At 45.5% G+C, this 13554-nt stretch overlaps 1 protein-coding gene across 1 annotated transcript; it reads left to right on the forward strand.

Annotated features, from left to right (window-relative positions):
- Positions 1-2549: 2549 nt before the first annotated feature.
- Positions 2550-8730, forward strand: LOC117804224 (translation initiation factor IF-2). Its single transcript, XM_034670786.1, has 3 exons — positions 2550-2603; positions 4536-5805; positions 8229-8730. Exons 1-2 carry the CDS (start codon positions 2550-2552, stop codon positions 5634-5636), a joined length of 1155 nt encoding a protein of 384 aa, XP_034526677.1. The 3' UTR covers positions 5637-5805; positions 8229-8730.
- Positions 8731-13554: the final 4824 nt, after the last annotated feature.

Here is a 13554-nt window from a genome sequence, read left to right on the forward strand (position 1 = left end):
GTTCTTAGAAGTGCAGTGACGCCTCCACTCTGTCTTTAGAACTCTGACAAGCACGTTGCATAAAAGGTTCATTCTGAGGAAGAAGCAAAGATATTCTGACATCAGGACAACCAGCCCTCCAGCCGGGTCAAGGGGAAGTCTGCTGGGATGTAGGACGATGCAGCCAGACACCTAGAGCACCATCCAGTTTTAGGCTATAGCATCTGCCTAACACGGACACTATGTAGCAAATGCCAGATAGATGGTGTCTATCCAGTCTTTCTGCCAGCCAACTATCTACAACACCATTCATCTCTCCCATAAAAATCCTATACTATCAAGACCACCACAAGAAGTTCACCAGGCTGAGACCCGCAACAACTCCATGGGAGTTCACATACACTAGATGTGAACGGGGTCCACTACCGCTGGGCAACACAACAAAGTTCCCTGAACTTGGAACGTTTCTACAATCTAAGGGAGGAAAAAACCTTCTACTTCTCTGGACCTAAAAAAAGAAAAGCCAGCAAGCATCTTTTTTCCTATTTTGTTTTCCACAACTACATTTCATATTCACCCAGGAAGTACTGTTAAGGTGAAGAAATCAGAAGTCTCCATGTCGATTTAATGTATACCTCATAGTTCCAGAACTGCCATTTTTTGTCTGTGAAATGGACGTAATGCAACCTGGTCTTCCTACCTCACAAGATTTCAAGACAAATAATGAATATGAAAAAAATTTTCTCAATCATAAAAGCACTCCGTAAGTGTAGTGTTATAAAAAGAAACAAATCACATGGGGCTTAATAATGAAACAGGCTATTAGGTTGAGTGTCTATTGATTTCTGCATAGGAAAATTTGTTTTGATTGTTTACAGAGCTGAGAGATAACTATCCACATTTCTAGCTACTGTTACTCTTTTCAATAAGCACTTATCTTGCAGAAAATTAATGAAGTTTGACTTCTAGAGAAAAGAGCATACTAGTGGTTCAGCATAAAACCTTAAAAAGTAAAAGATTACTGTTCCGTTTTTAAAGTTACTGTCTTGTTCACGTGGATTTGTAGCAGTCAGTATCACAGTTCCTCCCAAAGATTTTTGTAGTTATTCTTCTTGACACTGAGCACTAAGAAACCAAACATTGGTTCAGTTCAAATATCTACTGACCTACCCCATTCCAGGCACTGTTCTGAGCTTTGAAAAAATAAAGATACAGCCATTCTGGACCTCAAGCATCTTGCTATCTAGCCGAGGGGAGCAGAAGTAAATACACAGGTTCAGCCCATGCTGGTAAATGCGGTGAAAGACACCCTGGAAGCCCATAATAGATGCTACAGAAGGACTCCTTCCAACCTGGGGTGTCGGGAAAGCATTAGGGGAGTCTTTAAGGATAAGGAGGAGAGACCTAGCAATTGCACTACTGGGTATCTACCCCAAAGATACAAATACAATGATCTGAAGGAGCACCTGCCTCCCGATGTTTATAGCAGCAATATCCACAATAGCCAAACTATGGAAAGAGCCCAGATGCCCAGCGACAGATGAATGAATAAAGAAGATGTGGTATATGTATATAATGAAATACTAGTCAGCCATCAAAAAAATGAAATCTTGCCATTTGCAATGATATGGATGGAACCAGAGGGTATTATCCTAAGCGAAATAAAACAATCAGAGAAAGACAATTATCATATGATCTTACTCATATGTGGAATTTAAGAAACAAAACAGAGGAGCATAGGGGAAGGGAAGGAAAAATAAAACAAGACGAAATCAGAGAGGGAGACAAACCGTAAGAGACTCTTAATCATAGGAAACAAGCAGGGCTGCTAGAGAGGAAGGGAGTGGGGGGGGTGGAGTAACTGGGTGATGGACATTAAGGATGGCACATGATGTAATGAGCACTGGGTGTTATGTAAGACTGATGAACCACTGAACTCTACCTCTGAAACTAATAATACACAATATGTTAATTAATTGAACTTAAATTTCTAAAAATTAAAAAAATTAAAAGGATAAGTAGGAGAAAAAGTAATGTACCTTCTCCCCAACTTATGACCAGAAGTTATGTTGGACAACTATCAACCTATGAGATTTTGAGGAACAGCAAACTTGATGAAATATTTCTTAGAATCATTGCCCACAGCACCAAAATGTTTCTCTACTACAAAGATAAAGCCTATATGTTTTTAAAACAGCTTCACTCACACCCTTTATTATGGTAGAGACCATCCGGCAAGGAAATAGGCATAATCTCCCACTGTAGTCGGCTTCCGGTCAACCGTTCAGTTCTGCTACTTGCTCCTTGGGAGACTCATTAAAAGATTTATCTACAAGAAGAATGAAATTAACAGTCATCGTCATCTTTCGGACTATTTGTGGAATGTATCTAAACTTTGTTTCTATTTCCCATGTGATCCTAAAAGTAAGGGATATACCAGTGGGACAAGCAGGTGAGCCTATCAGAAGGCCTGGCTTTGCCAGGCTGTGCCAGGAGCCCACCACATAATCAGGTGAGTCATCTCAACTCTCTAGGACTCAATGTCCTCTCTCGCTAAGTTAATGAAGCAGATGGCCTTCACAGTCAACTCCAAGTCTAAAAGTCTACATGTCCATTCTAATGGGGTATGTTATTCGGAAGGCCTGACTAAAAAGGTACCAAAATGATTTCAAAATGTAGCTTACGCTCAGGAACAAAGTTTGAGGCAGTTCTTTTTCAAATCCTAATAGAAGCTAAATAAAATAAATACACAGGTGTTTCATTGCTTTTTAGCAATAAAAACATTAAGTGCATGAAGGTGAAAAACCACAAAAACTAATGTGTTTACAGTTTGGCTTCCTTCTCTCTACGTGCACTTCTACTCTCACACACAATTACATTCAATAAAAGCCTTCTTTCTCAATCATGAAAAAAAATGATGAGCCAGGTTTTCTGGTATAAAATCAAAGCTATTTAAGGTTCAAACAAAGTTGTTAAGTTTTAAAAAGAGTTATATCAGTCACTATGACAATTTTAGTTAATTTAGGGCATTTGGGCAGTTTTGGCTTTGGACATTAATTTGGTGCATAGCCACAAAAAGAGAGAAAAGTAATGCTTAAATGCAAAACAAAACTGGCAAAAGAAGGAGTTCTTCACCTTCACGGAGGTTTTTCTTGTTTTTTAATTCCCACAGTAGATCGGTTCACCCACCAGTCAGATCTGCCTCATCACATCATTCCTGAAGGGTGAAATTCTCCTTCACCCACACGGTCACTCCACACAAAAAGCCACAGAAGCAATGAGGCATCACCGAGAGGGCTGTGACATTCCACTAGGACAGTATACCCTGATGCATAAGGTCATTATTCACAATCAATAGATATATTCTGTCCAACAACTTTATGAGACCACCTTGATTGTTTTCCCCGCTCGTTTTTTGCGGGGAGAGGAGTAAGCTCTCCCCAGTTGGGAACTGTCCACAATTTAGGAGGATCTGTTGACAACACAATGAAAGAGATGTAAAGTCATCACATGATAACTTCACAACTTGGAGAAAGATGTATTACAACAAGCAATCTCACCAGTATTAATGTACTGAAAACTCGAACACTTCCGGTTTTAAGGTAATTAAAAATATAACTAAGTTTTTCTAGCAAGAGAAAAAAATTGAAAACCAGCTATTTGAGACTGTATAGGAAGTGACTGTAAGAGAGACAGCATTTCACTCAGAGGTGCGGAAATCTAGGCGTGTGTTCACCAACACCTCCCCTCACACCGTGCAATCCATCAACCATCTCCAATTTATTCTTTACACTTAGAATTATGACCACGTCCATGTACTAAAAGGGGAGAAACCACACAAACATCATACCGAAAGTTTCTCTGCTTTGGGCCAGCAGGAAATTCCAGTTACTTCATTCACTGGAGCTAGTTAGGCTGCTGAAATGAAATGGGTGCTGGGGAGATCACTATGTCAGGACATAGACTTGATTTTCAGGGTTGGACGAGGTCAGACAAAGATGAATGGGATTCAAAGTCTGAGCTCAAGGCCAAGTTCCTGTGAATCAGAAAGAGCTCGGGGATTGGAAGGCAAAACAGCGCGGGCGCGTGCGTGCACACACACACACACACACACACACACACACACACACACACACACCCTAACTAAAAGTCTGCATACTTTTGTTTGCAGGTAAGAGCGCCAAACGCGGTAGAGAGAGAGGTGACAAGCAGCCCCAAAGCTCGCTGAGATCCCCAGAGATTTTTACAGATCCTGCCGGAGTCTCAAGAACTGTAATCATTCTATATCCGTATCTATATCATACCCTGGCTTTTTGAATAGGCTACCTTCCCCTGACCCTTTCCCACGACCTTGGCTCCTCCTCTGTCTACAGCGCCCCCGGGTCTCCGAGAAGCCTCCCACACAGACAGAGAGAAGGACCGGACAGTGGGACGGGCCAGCCCAATTCCCACACTACGCGCCCACTCGTCCCAGGAGGCCAAGAACCTCCCAAAATCCGAGAGTCGAAGAGCGCCGCGCCCCGTGACACCTGCGCCGCTGCCCCGGCCCGGGTCAGGCCGTGCCCACCCGAGAAGCCCACACTCGCAAGGTCTTGGGGGTCCGGGGCTCCGCGCGGCTGCCCGAGAGCCGACCGGGGACCGCCAGGGGGCGGGAGGGAGCAGCTGGCCCGGCACCTCCCCGCCTCGTTCCCCTCCCCCGACCCGCCGGCCACTCACGGATTTTCACTCGGCGGTGGTCGAGGCGCGCGGCGGCGGCGTGCAGGGCGTCGAGGCGGCGGTGCAGCCCGGCGGTGCGGTGGCCCAGCGCGGCCGCCTGGCCCCGCCCCTCGTCGGCGCGGGGCGCGAGGGCGCATCCAACACAAAGGAAAAGTCCGGGCAGCGGCGGGGCGCCGCGGGGCAGCCTGGTGGCTCCTGCCGCGGGGAGGAGGCGAGGCGGGCGGGAAGGACGGACCGACGGACGCGCGGGCGGCCGGGCGGCGAGGCAGAGGAGCCTGGGCAGCCGCGGGGAAGGGCTCCGGAGGGTCGGAGCCGCGGCTGCCTGGCACCCAGCGGCGTCCTCCCACCGCCGGGGTGCCCGGGCCGCGCGGCGAGAGGAAGTTCGAGGAGCAGCTCCCGGGCGCGGGGCGCGGTGGCCGCGGTGGCGAGTGGAGACGGGAGTCCCGCTCAAGTTTGCAGGGAGGCAGGAAAGAGCCGGCGGCTCCTTCCCTCCCTCCCGATTGGAGAGGGAGGAGGAAGCGGGGGAAGTGCCGCCGACACCGGGCGAGAGGGAGGGGAGGCGAAAGAAAGGAAAGGGGGAGGAGAAAAGGGCCGGCCCGGGGAACCACCTGCGGCTCTCGCGGCCGCCGCGCCCAGCGCCTGAGGGGAGCTGGCGGCCCCGCGTCTCCGCGCTGCGTGCTGCAGCGGGCACGGCCGCGCAGTCCCGGGGCTCCCACGTCGCCGCCTCACTTCCCTCCAAAGCCCACGGGTGTTTGGGTCGAGCCATCGCCCGCCCCCGGGGCCCGGCGCGGAGAGGGGTGGAGCGCAGCGAGGGCGCCGCGGAGGCGGAGGCGCCGGGAACTGCGCGGCGAACCCCGCTTGGCTGCTCACCTGCGCTCCGGCCCCCGGCGGCCGTGAGTCGAGCGCGCCCCGCCGCTCTAGGAACGCCCCGGGGCCTCTGAGGGTCTCCCAGCCCCACCTTGGAAGTCGGCCAAGGCTTCTGGCCGCTTGGGTGGCCCTAAAGGAGAACATCGTGAAATCGCACAGTGGCCTGGGGTTCTGTAGGTGACTAGGAGTCCACGTCCCAATTGGATAAAACCTCGGAGGACCTCTTTCCTGAGGGGCTTTCAAGTGAGTTTTTCTTAGCAAGGTGGCTCCTATTCCTCCAACTGGGAAGGTTCATGGCTGAAATGTGCGGAATTTGAGTTTCTTCCAACCATGGGTTTGGGGGGGAATGGGGAGTGGGGAAAGGGATCAAAACCTAGAAACCTGAATTAAGCCCGGAAGGTGCTTATAAATTAATTACTATTGACATGATGGCTGTGGGACCGACTCAAACCTTACGGTTAGAAGTATTTGAGAAGACTGAGTCCAAGATCCCAAAGATAAAATCCTACTGGTCTCATCACTATGTTTGTGCAAAAAAGGAATCTCGGTTCTTTGGATTCTGCCCCACAAGTGACCCGAATTGCTGTGCTGTTGGGTTGCAGTTTGGGAACCAGTCTATCAGAGCTGTGCTGGTTGTACTATGAAGTGCACTCTTCTCTCTGGGAGACACAAGAAATGCAAGACAAACAGGCCTGAGAGACAGCATCTTGAGATAAAATTTAGTAGACAGAAATGTTTTGGGATCTTTCCCCTGTGGTACCGCAGATCATTTTTCATAATATGGGCGAATAACAGTCACATAATCACCTACTCTGACCACCTTCGGAGTTGTCATGAGGCACAAAGGGACTGCTGCTCTCAGTGAAAAAAAAAATGCGTTGGAATTTATGAAGCACTGTATAAACGTCCGGTACAGCATAAAAGTGTGCTGTCTCCTCAGGAAATATTTGTTGAGTGCCTGTTGAGGCATTGGCTAGAGACATAAGGTAATGTGCACAGCTGGCTCCATCCCTGCCATCATGAGGCTCCCGGTCTAATGGACCATAAATGACATTTCAAATTTACATACCATACGATTCACCTATTTAAAGTGTACAACTCGTGTGGTTTTTTTTTTAATTTTTTCAATTTCTTTAACAGAACAAGAGAGCATAAGCAGGGAGAGCAGGAGAGGGAGAAGCAAGCTCCCCGCTGAGCATGGAGCCCAATGTGGGGCTCAGTCCCAGGACCCTGGGATCATGACCCGAGCCAAAGACAGACACCTAACTGACTGAGCCACCCAGGGGTCCCAACTCTGTGTTTTTTAAATATATTCACAGTGTTATGTAAACACCACCACAAGCAAATTTATAACATTTTAATCACCCCCTCATCCTCCCTACTACCCCAAACAGTTCTCTTTAGTACTCACTCATCTTTGTTTCTGTATATCTGCCTCTTCTGGACTTTTTATATAAAGGAAATAATGTAATACATGCCTCGTTGTATCTGTCTTCTTTTACTTTGCATATGTTCTTAAGGTTCATCCATGTTGTACCATATATCAGAACTTCAGTTCTTTTTATGGATGGATTCCATTGTATGGATATTCCACATTTTGTTGATTCATTCATCCATTGATGGACATTTGGGTTTCCACTTTTTGGCCATTATGAATACTGCTGCTGTGAACATTCATGTATAAGTTTTTGTGTGGATATGTTTTCAGTTCTGTTGAATATACACCTAGGACTAGAGTTGCTGTACCATATGGTAACTATGTTTAACTTTCTGAAGAACTGCCAGACCAGTTTCCAAAGCAGTTGCACCATTTTACATTCCCACCAGCAATGTCTGAGGGTTCCACCTTCTCGGCATCCTGACCAATACTTGTCATTATCTGTCTTTGCTATTATTGCCATCCTAATGGTTGTGAGGTGGTATCTCATTGTGGTTTTGATTTACATTCCCTGAGAGCTAATGATTTCGAGCATCTTTCATGTGCTTATTGGCCACTTGTTTATCTTCTTTTGGAAGAAGATAACATATGTCTGGAGAAGTGGCTGTTGAGATCCTTTGTCCATTTTTATTTTATTTTATTTTTTTTTAAAGATTTTATTTATTTATTTGACAGAGATAGAGACAGCCAGTGAGAGAGGGAACACAAGCAGGGGGAGTGGGAGAGGAAGAAGCAGGCTCATAGCAGAGGAGCCTGATGTGGGCTCGATCCCATAACGCCGGGATCACGCCCTGAGCCGAAGGCAGACGCTTAACCGCTGTGCCACCCAGGCGCCCCCCTTTGTCCATTTTTAAATTANCCATAACGCCGGGATCACGCCCTGAGCCGAAGGCAGACGCTTAACCACTGTGCCACCCAGGCGCCCCCCTTTGTCCATTTTTAAATTGGATTATTGTTTTTTTTTATTAAGATGTAATAGGCCTTATATAGTCTAGTTTCATGTTGTCTCTCATGCATCACATGTACTTACTGCTTCAACAGTCTTTTGTGGCTAAGCGTTGTTCTTTGTGCATTCATCCTCATCCCTTGAGACTGCTTCTTAGCCTGAAAAGAAATACAGTTTAACCACATAAACTAATGTAAGAGGAGCCAAGGACATGTTTGTAAATTTGTAATCCTGGGGTAATATGAATAGAATTTTTTTGATCAAATTATTTCACTGCTGCAGAGGCTGAATTGAAACTATGTGTAACCAGAACACGGAATAAGTGGGATTCATGGAGAGTACCCATTAGGTAAGTTTTGTTGCCTGGTGTCCCATTCAAGGAGGGCAGTTCTTCAACTGAATGACAACTCAAGGAGTCCCACAACTATCTTGTTCTCTTGGGTAATAGAAAACCCTACTGTTACTCTAAAAGATAAGACATGCTGTCAATTCAGTAATTAAAATCTTGCTCCTTTCCCTGCAAGCATTTCCTCGGGGCAGAAGTCAGGGCAAGGCACTTTCTTTGCTCCTGCTCCTTCTCACCCTGTCCTGGCCAGCTTGCTAACAATAATACGGAGAGGGAGAAGTGGCAGGGCAGGGAAGTTTGTGCTAGACCAGCACTCTGACAAAAGGGTATCACACCCTCTGAGCCTGGTGGATATTTGAAGCTGAATTTTCCGTGAATACTTTTGTGGTGCCGTACTGGGAATGTCTGACCATACTTCCTGAGATACAGCCAGTGAATTCTCTCGAACTACTTATTCTGCCGTAGTCTTGGTTTTCCTTCAGTCTGCTCCACAAAGACTCTTGTTGTTGGAGTCCTATCAACCCTCCAGTGAGACCTTTCAGGCAGAATCTCTCTCTCTCTCTCTTTTTTTTTTAAAGATTTTATTTATTTATTTGACAGAGAAAGAGCACAAGCAGGGGGAGCAGCAGGCAGAGGGAAGGGAAGAAGCAGGCTCCCCACAGAGCAAGGAGCCCCACCCAGGACTGGATCCCAGGACCCTGGGATCGTGACCAGAGCGGAAGGCAGAGGCTTAACACTGAGCCACCCAGGCACCCCCAGGCAGAATCTCTTTTAAAATGACCTCCTACTGTGGACTCTAACTGTGGTCTCTGAAATTCACACACCTTTAGAAAGTTCATGGTTAAAAGGTAGAACGATCAATCCCCCATCCCAGGCATAGCCCTTTACTCTGCTGCCATAGGATGCAGTACCTTCCTCAAGTGGGAATCTAGCAGCCACCATCTGTGCCAAGCTCTCAGAAGTTCCGGGGGGGAGCCCTCCTCACTGGGTTCGGTATGAGATGCCAGTGCTCTTGCCCACAGTCAGGGGTGGGGGCGGGGAGTGTGAAGGCAGAACTCCCAGTGCGGCTCTCTCCAAATAAAATCTCAAGCTCCCCCACCAATCTTCAGTCACTTCACTCTTGAACCCTCTGCATGAATGAGAAGCTAACCAGCCCTCTACCAATTACTTTGAAATTTCCACATTTTAGTCTGAATCACAACTCATTTTGGTATCCAGTATCTGTCATTTCCTGCTGCAGCAGTCACAACTTACATTTAACATCCCATAAAATAATAGAACAGAACAAAACATTTTGCTAATTTATCCCCAGAGGAATTTAATGCTACCTACCAAAGGGAAATGGGAAAAGAAAGCAGTTTGGAAGAGAAGAGGTTTGGTGTGACATGCAGTTAGAAGTATCTGAAGGGCAGGTAAAGATGTAAGAGTGAAATTCACATGGGAATTGGGAGCCAGAGAGATGATACTTAGATCCATGAGAAGAGATGTCCCAGGAGCTACTAGATGAGTATAAGGAATGATGAGCAGAGAGCTAAGGTCCAAGTAAGGGCAAGTCCCCAGCCAGGGGGCAGGAGGAGAAGAGAGGAGCATTGAAGGAAAGGGTGGGGGGAGGGGGAGAAGAAAATCTGAGTGGTGACTCACCAATTCCAAGGGTAGAGGGGCTTAAGAGTGAAAAGGTGGCCAACAGAGGCAGATGGAGGTAAGCAAGGAAGGGGTTCCTGGCAACTTCCAAAAGAGCCAATGCTTTATGACAGGACAAAAGTCAGATTTCAGGCATGTGAATAGAGAGGATATACATATGATAGAACTAGAACATTCACAGAGAAAAGTGCCCAAAAAGAAGTTCCAAAACTGGTTAGATGAAACAATATTATAAAAAAAGTTCTCTTTTGCCTCAAGATGAAAACCAGATATGGCTGAAACTGCCTACCCTATTGGGCTATCCTCCCTCTTTCTGCTGACAGGACTTCCTTGTTTACCAGTATGTCCAGCCTCTTGACATAAGTTGTAATTCATGTATCCCATTCTGTTTTGACAGTGACGGGTCCAGTGTGACCCAGTTCCAAGCCAATGAATTGTAAGGAGAACTGAGAGGCTTTAACAAATATTTGCCTCCCTGAGGAGAGGAGGAGGAAGGGAGAAAGGCTCTCTCATTCTCATCTCTGGCCAGACCCCCACCTGTTGCCTTTGGATGCACTCAAGTGAGAATGGGATGTCTGGAACTACAGCAGGATCTTGAGACCATGAGGGGCAGACCAGGAGAATCAAAGATATCATGCAAATACTGAGCTTACCCCATAAGGATGACTCCATACGCACAAAAGGTGTAAATCCCTATGGCCTGGGCATCAGGTGCATTACCATCACCCAGGAGTTTGCAAGAAATACAGACTCTCAGGGCCCACCCCAAAACAACTAAATGAAAATCTATATTTTAACAAGCTCCCTAGGTGATTCAGATATATTTTACAGCTTGAAAAACGCTCGCTTAAACTCCTATTAGTTGGGTTTTTCTGTTACAGTTGAATACATAGGAATTTATGAGGTGAAGAAGTAGCAGGTGATCTAAGGATTGAAGATTCTGGAGAGAATTAGATGAATATGGAAGGATGAGAATACAAGGGAAATTGCCACACGGCCTAGGTCTCAGGAGAGCAAAAATAGTATTTGGAGTGGATCTAAGAAAGAGGCAGTGGTGAGGAGTTCTTAGCAACTCAGCAAGTGGTGAATAAAGGAACTACGGAATGAGGGCTCTGGGAAGTCGGACAGCTTCGGTAGGGAGTGAGGCCCATGTACACAGATCTACCCTCTGCACTCTAGAACCCCAGAACAGAGATACTGGCCAGCTGCAGGCCAACACAATGCGAACATCAGCTGGAGGTGGGGGCTCAAGGTAATGGTGAAAGTCATCACTAAAAGGCTGGCTACGGAGTGTGTGGTAGATTAAAAAATGTGGTGGACAAAAGTAAGTAAATGGCCTAAATACAACAGGAGAGTTTCACATGCAATCCAGGGAAGGCCCAAGAAAATGTTCAGTGTCTGCAAAGGAGTTGAGGGAAAAATAGGCAAGAGCATGATGACTAGAAAGGGGGCACCAAATTTGAAATTTCAGAGATCGAACCATGACTTACGGTTGATTGTGTGAATTTAAAAAAGAAATGTTCCTACCTCTGAAACTAATAATACACTATATGTTAATTAATTGAACTTAAAATTAAATTTAAAAATAAGAAATGTTCTTAATGACAAAAAAAAGCAAACTGCACAGTTGATGGATTCTTGATAATTATCCAAAAGGTAAAAATTAAAGTCTACCTTTAATAGAAATAAAGTACTTATCCCATTTGAAACAGTATTTTCTTTTCTTTTCTTTTTTCTTTTTCTTTTCTTTTCTTTTTTTTTTTTTTGAGGGAGAGCGCACGAGGGAGGGGTGAGGGAGAGAGGGAATCTTAAACAGGCTCCGTGCCCAGCAAGGAGCCCCACATTGGACTCAATCCCACAACCTTGAAACCATGATCTGAGCCAAAATCGAGTCAGACACTTAACCAACTGAGCCACCCAGACACCCTAAAACAAAATATTTTCTATAGTGCTCAATAAATTTTCCTATAGTATTCAGTAAATTTTACCAAATATAACTGGAACTTTAAATGGTAATAGATGTAGGGCTTCATCTCAAGGGCTTAGGATAAAAACTGAAGCCAACTATATTAGTTTCTTCAGGCTGCCATAACATATTACCACAAACTGGGTGGCTTATAACAACAGGAATCTATTGTCACACTGTTCCAGAAGCTAGAAGCCTGAAATCAAGATGTCAGCAGAGCCCTGTTCCCTCTGAAACCTGTCAAAGACAATCCTTTCTTGCCTCCTCTAGTTTCTGTTATTTGCCAACAATCTTTGGTGTTCCTTGCCTTATAGGTGGATGCATCATTCCAATCTCTGCCTCCAGTTTCACATGGCCACATTCTTCCCATATGTCTCTGTCTCTGTATCTCTCCTTTTCTTATAAGGATGTCAGTCTTACTGGACTAAGGGCCCACCCTACTCCAGTAAAACTCCATCTTTTTTTAAAGAGATATTTATTTATTTATTTATTTATTTGAGAGAGAGAGAGAGAGAGAGCGGATTGAGAGAGAACACAAGTGGGGGAGGGGGTGGGGCAGAGGGAGGAGGAGAACCGGACTCCCCACTGAGCAGGGAGCCCAATGAGGGGCTCTATCCCAGGACCCTGGCATCATGACCTAAGCCAAAGCCCAAAGCAAGACATTCAACTGACCGACCCACCCAGGCGCCCCAAACTGCATTTTAACTTAGTTCATCTGCCACTATCCTACTTCCAAATAAGGTCACGTTCTGAGGTACTGGGAAGGAGGACTTCAACATACGTTTTTAAGAGACAAAATTCAATCAATAACACCAACCCAGTGAGATAACAGAAACAGACTTCTTAGGTTAATTATTTAGATGAAAAGAATCTTCATGCCCAAATTATTAGAGGCAAAAAAACAACGGCACATTACTCCCAGGTCCTGGTCTGGACCTCTCTGGGTAAGTAAGGCAAGGGATTGGGCTCTGCCTGGGGAACTCTGTTAATCTCTGCTCACTAGTCATCAAGAACTGACAAACCAAGAAAGGAGCCCTGAGGTCCTGGGCTACATCTGAATGTGAAATCATGACTAGCTCTCCCTAGCTACATTTTTTTCATTAACATACCTGAAGAGAGAATAAAGAGAAATCCTATTAAGTCAATTCTAAGACCAAAGTTGTAGAAGTTTGTATATTTTGTAAGGACTTCAAAAATAAGTGGAAAGTAAAATAAGAAGTTCTGATAGAGTATATAGTAATTTCCAACTTTTTTTTTACAATTTTTTTTTTAAAGTAAGCTCTAAACCCAACGTGGGGCTCGAACTCACAACCCCAAGATCAAGCATTGCACATACACCACCGACTGAGCCAGCCAGGTGCCCCCCAACTTTTTGATATGTAGTACAAATTGTTACTGTATTAAAGGTCTAATGGTTGGTATGTTGTTAGTATTATCTTACCCAGCAGTGGGGAAAAGCAACAAATTATCATGGTGTAAAAAAGATACACCAGGCACTGTGGCATGTAGCGTTCTGTCCATGAACTACTCTAGTTTATATGTACGATTTGCCAAGTGATAGCAACTTCTGTCTAGCTAGAAACCAAAAGGTCTTTTCTGCTTTTAATGGGCACAGGCAGGCAAGTGGTCATTTTCCCCAAGTTAAAAATGACACT

The sequence above is a fragment of the Ailuropoda melanoleuca genome, chromosome 10 (genome assembly GCF_002007445.2).
Source record: "Ailuropoda melanoleuca isolate Jingjing chromosome 10, ASM200744v2, whole genome shotgun sequence".
In the NCBI taxonomy this organism is placed as follows: domain Eukaryota; kingdom Metazoa; phylum Chordata; class Mammalia; order Carnivora; family Ursidae; genus Ailuropoda; species Ailuropoda melanoleuca.

Excerpts from the sequence above, each read along its gene's own strand:
- LOC117804224 (XM_034670786.1), top strand. The coding sequence starts at position 2,550 with ATGGCCTTCACAGTCAACTCCAAGTCTAAAAGTCTACATGTCCATTCT. Across the intron at positions 2,604-4,535 it reads TACATGTCCATTCTAATGGG|GCCGTGCCCACCCGAGAAGC; the intron begins GTATGTTATTCG and ends GGCCCGGGTCAG.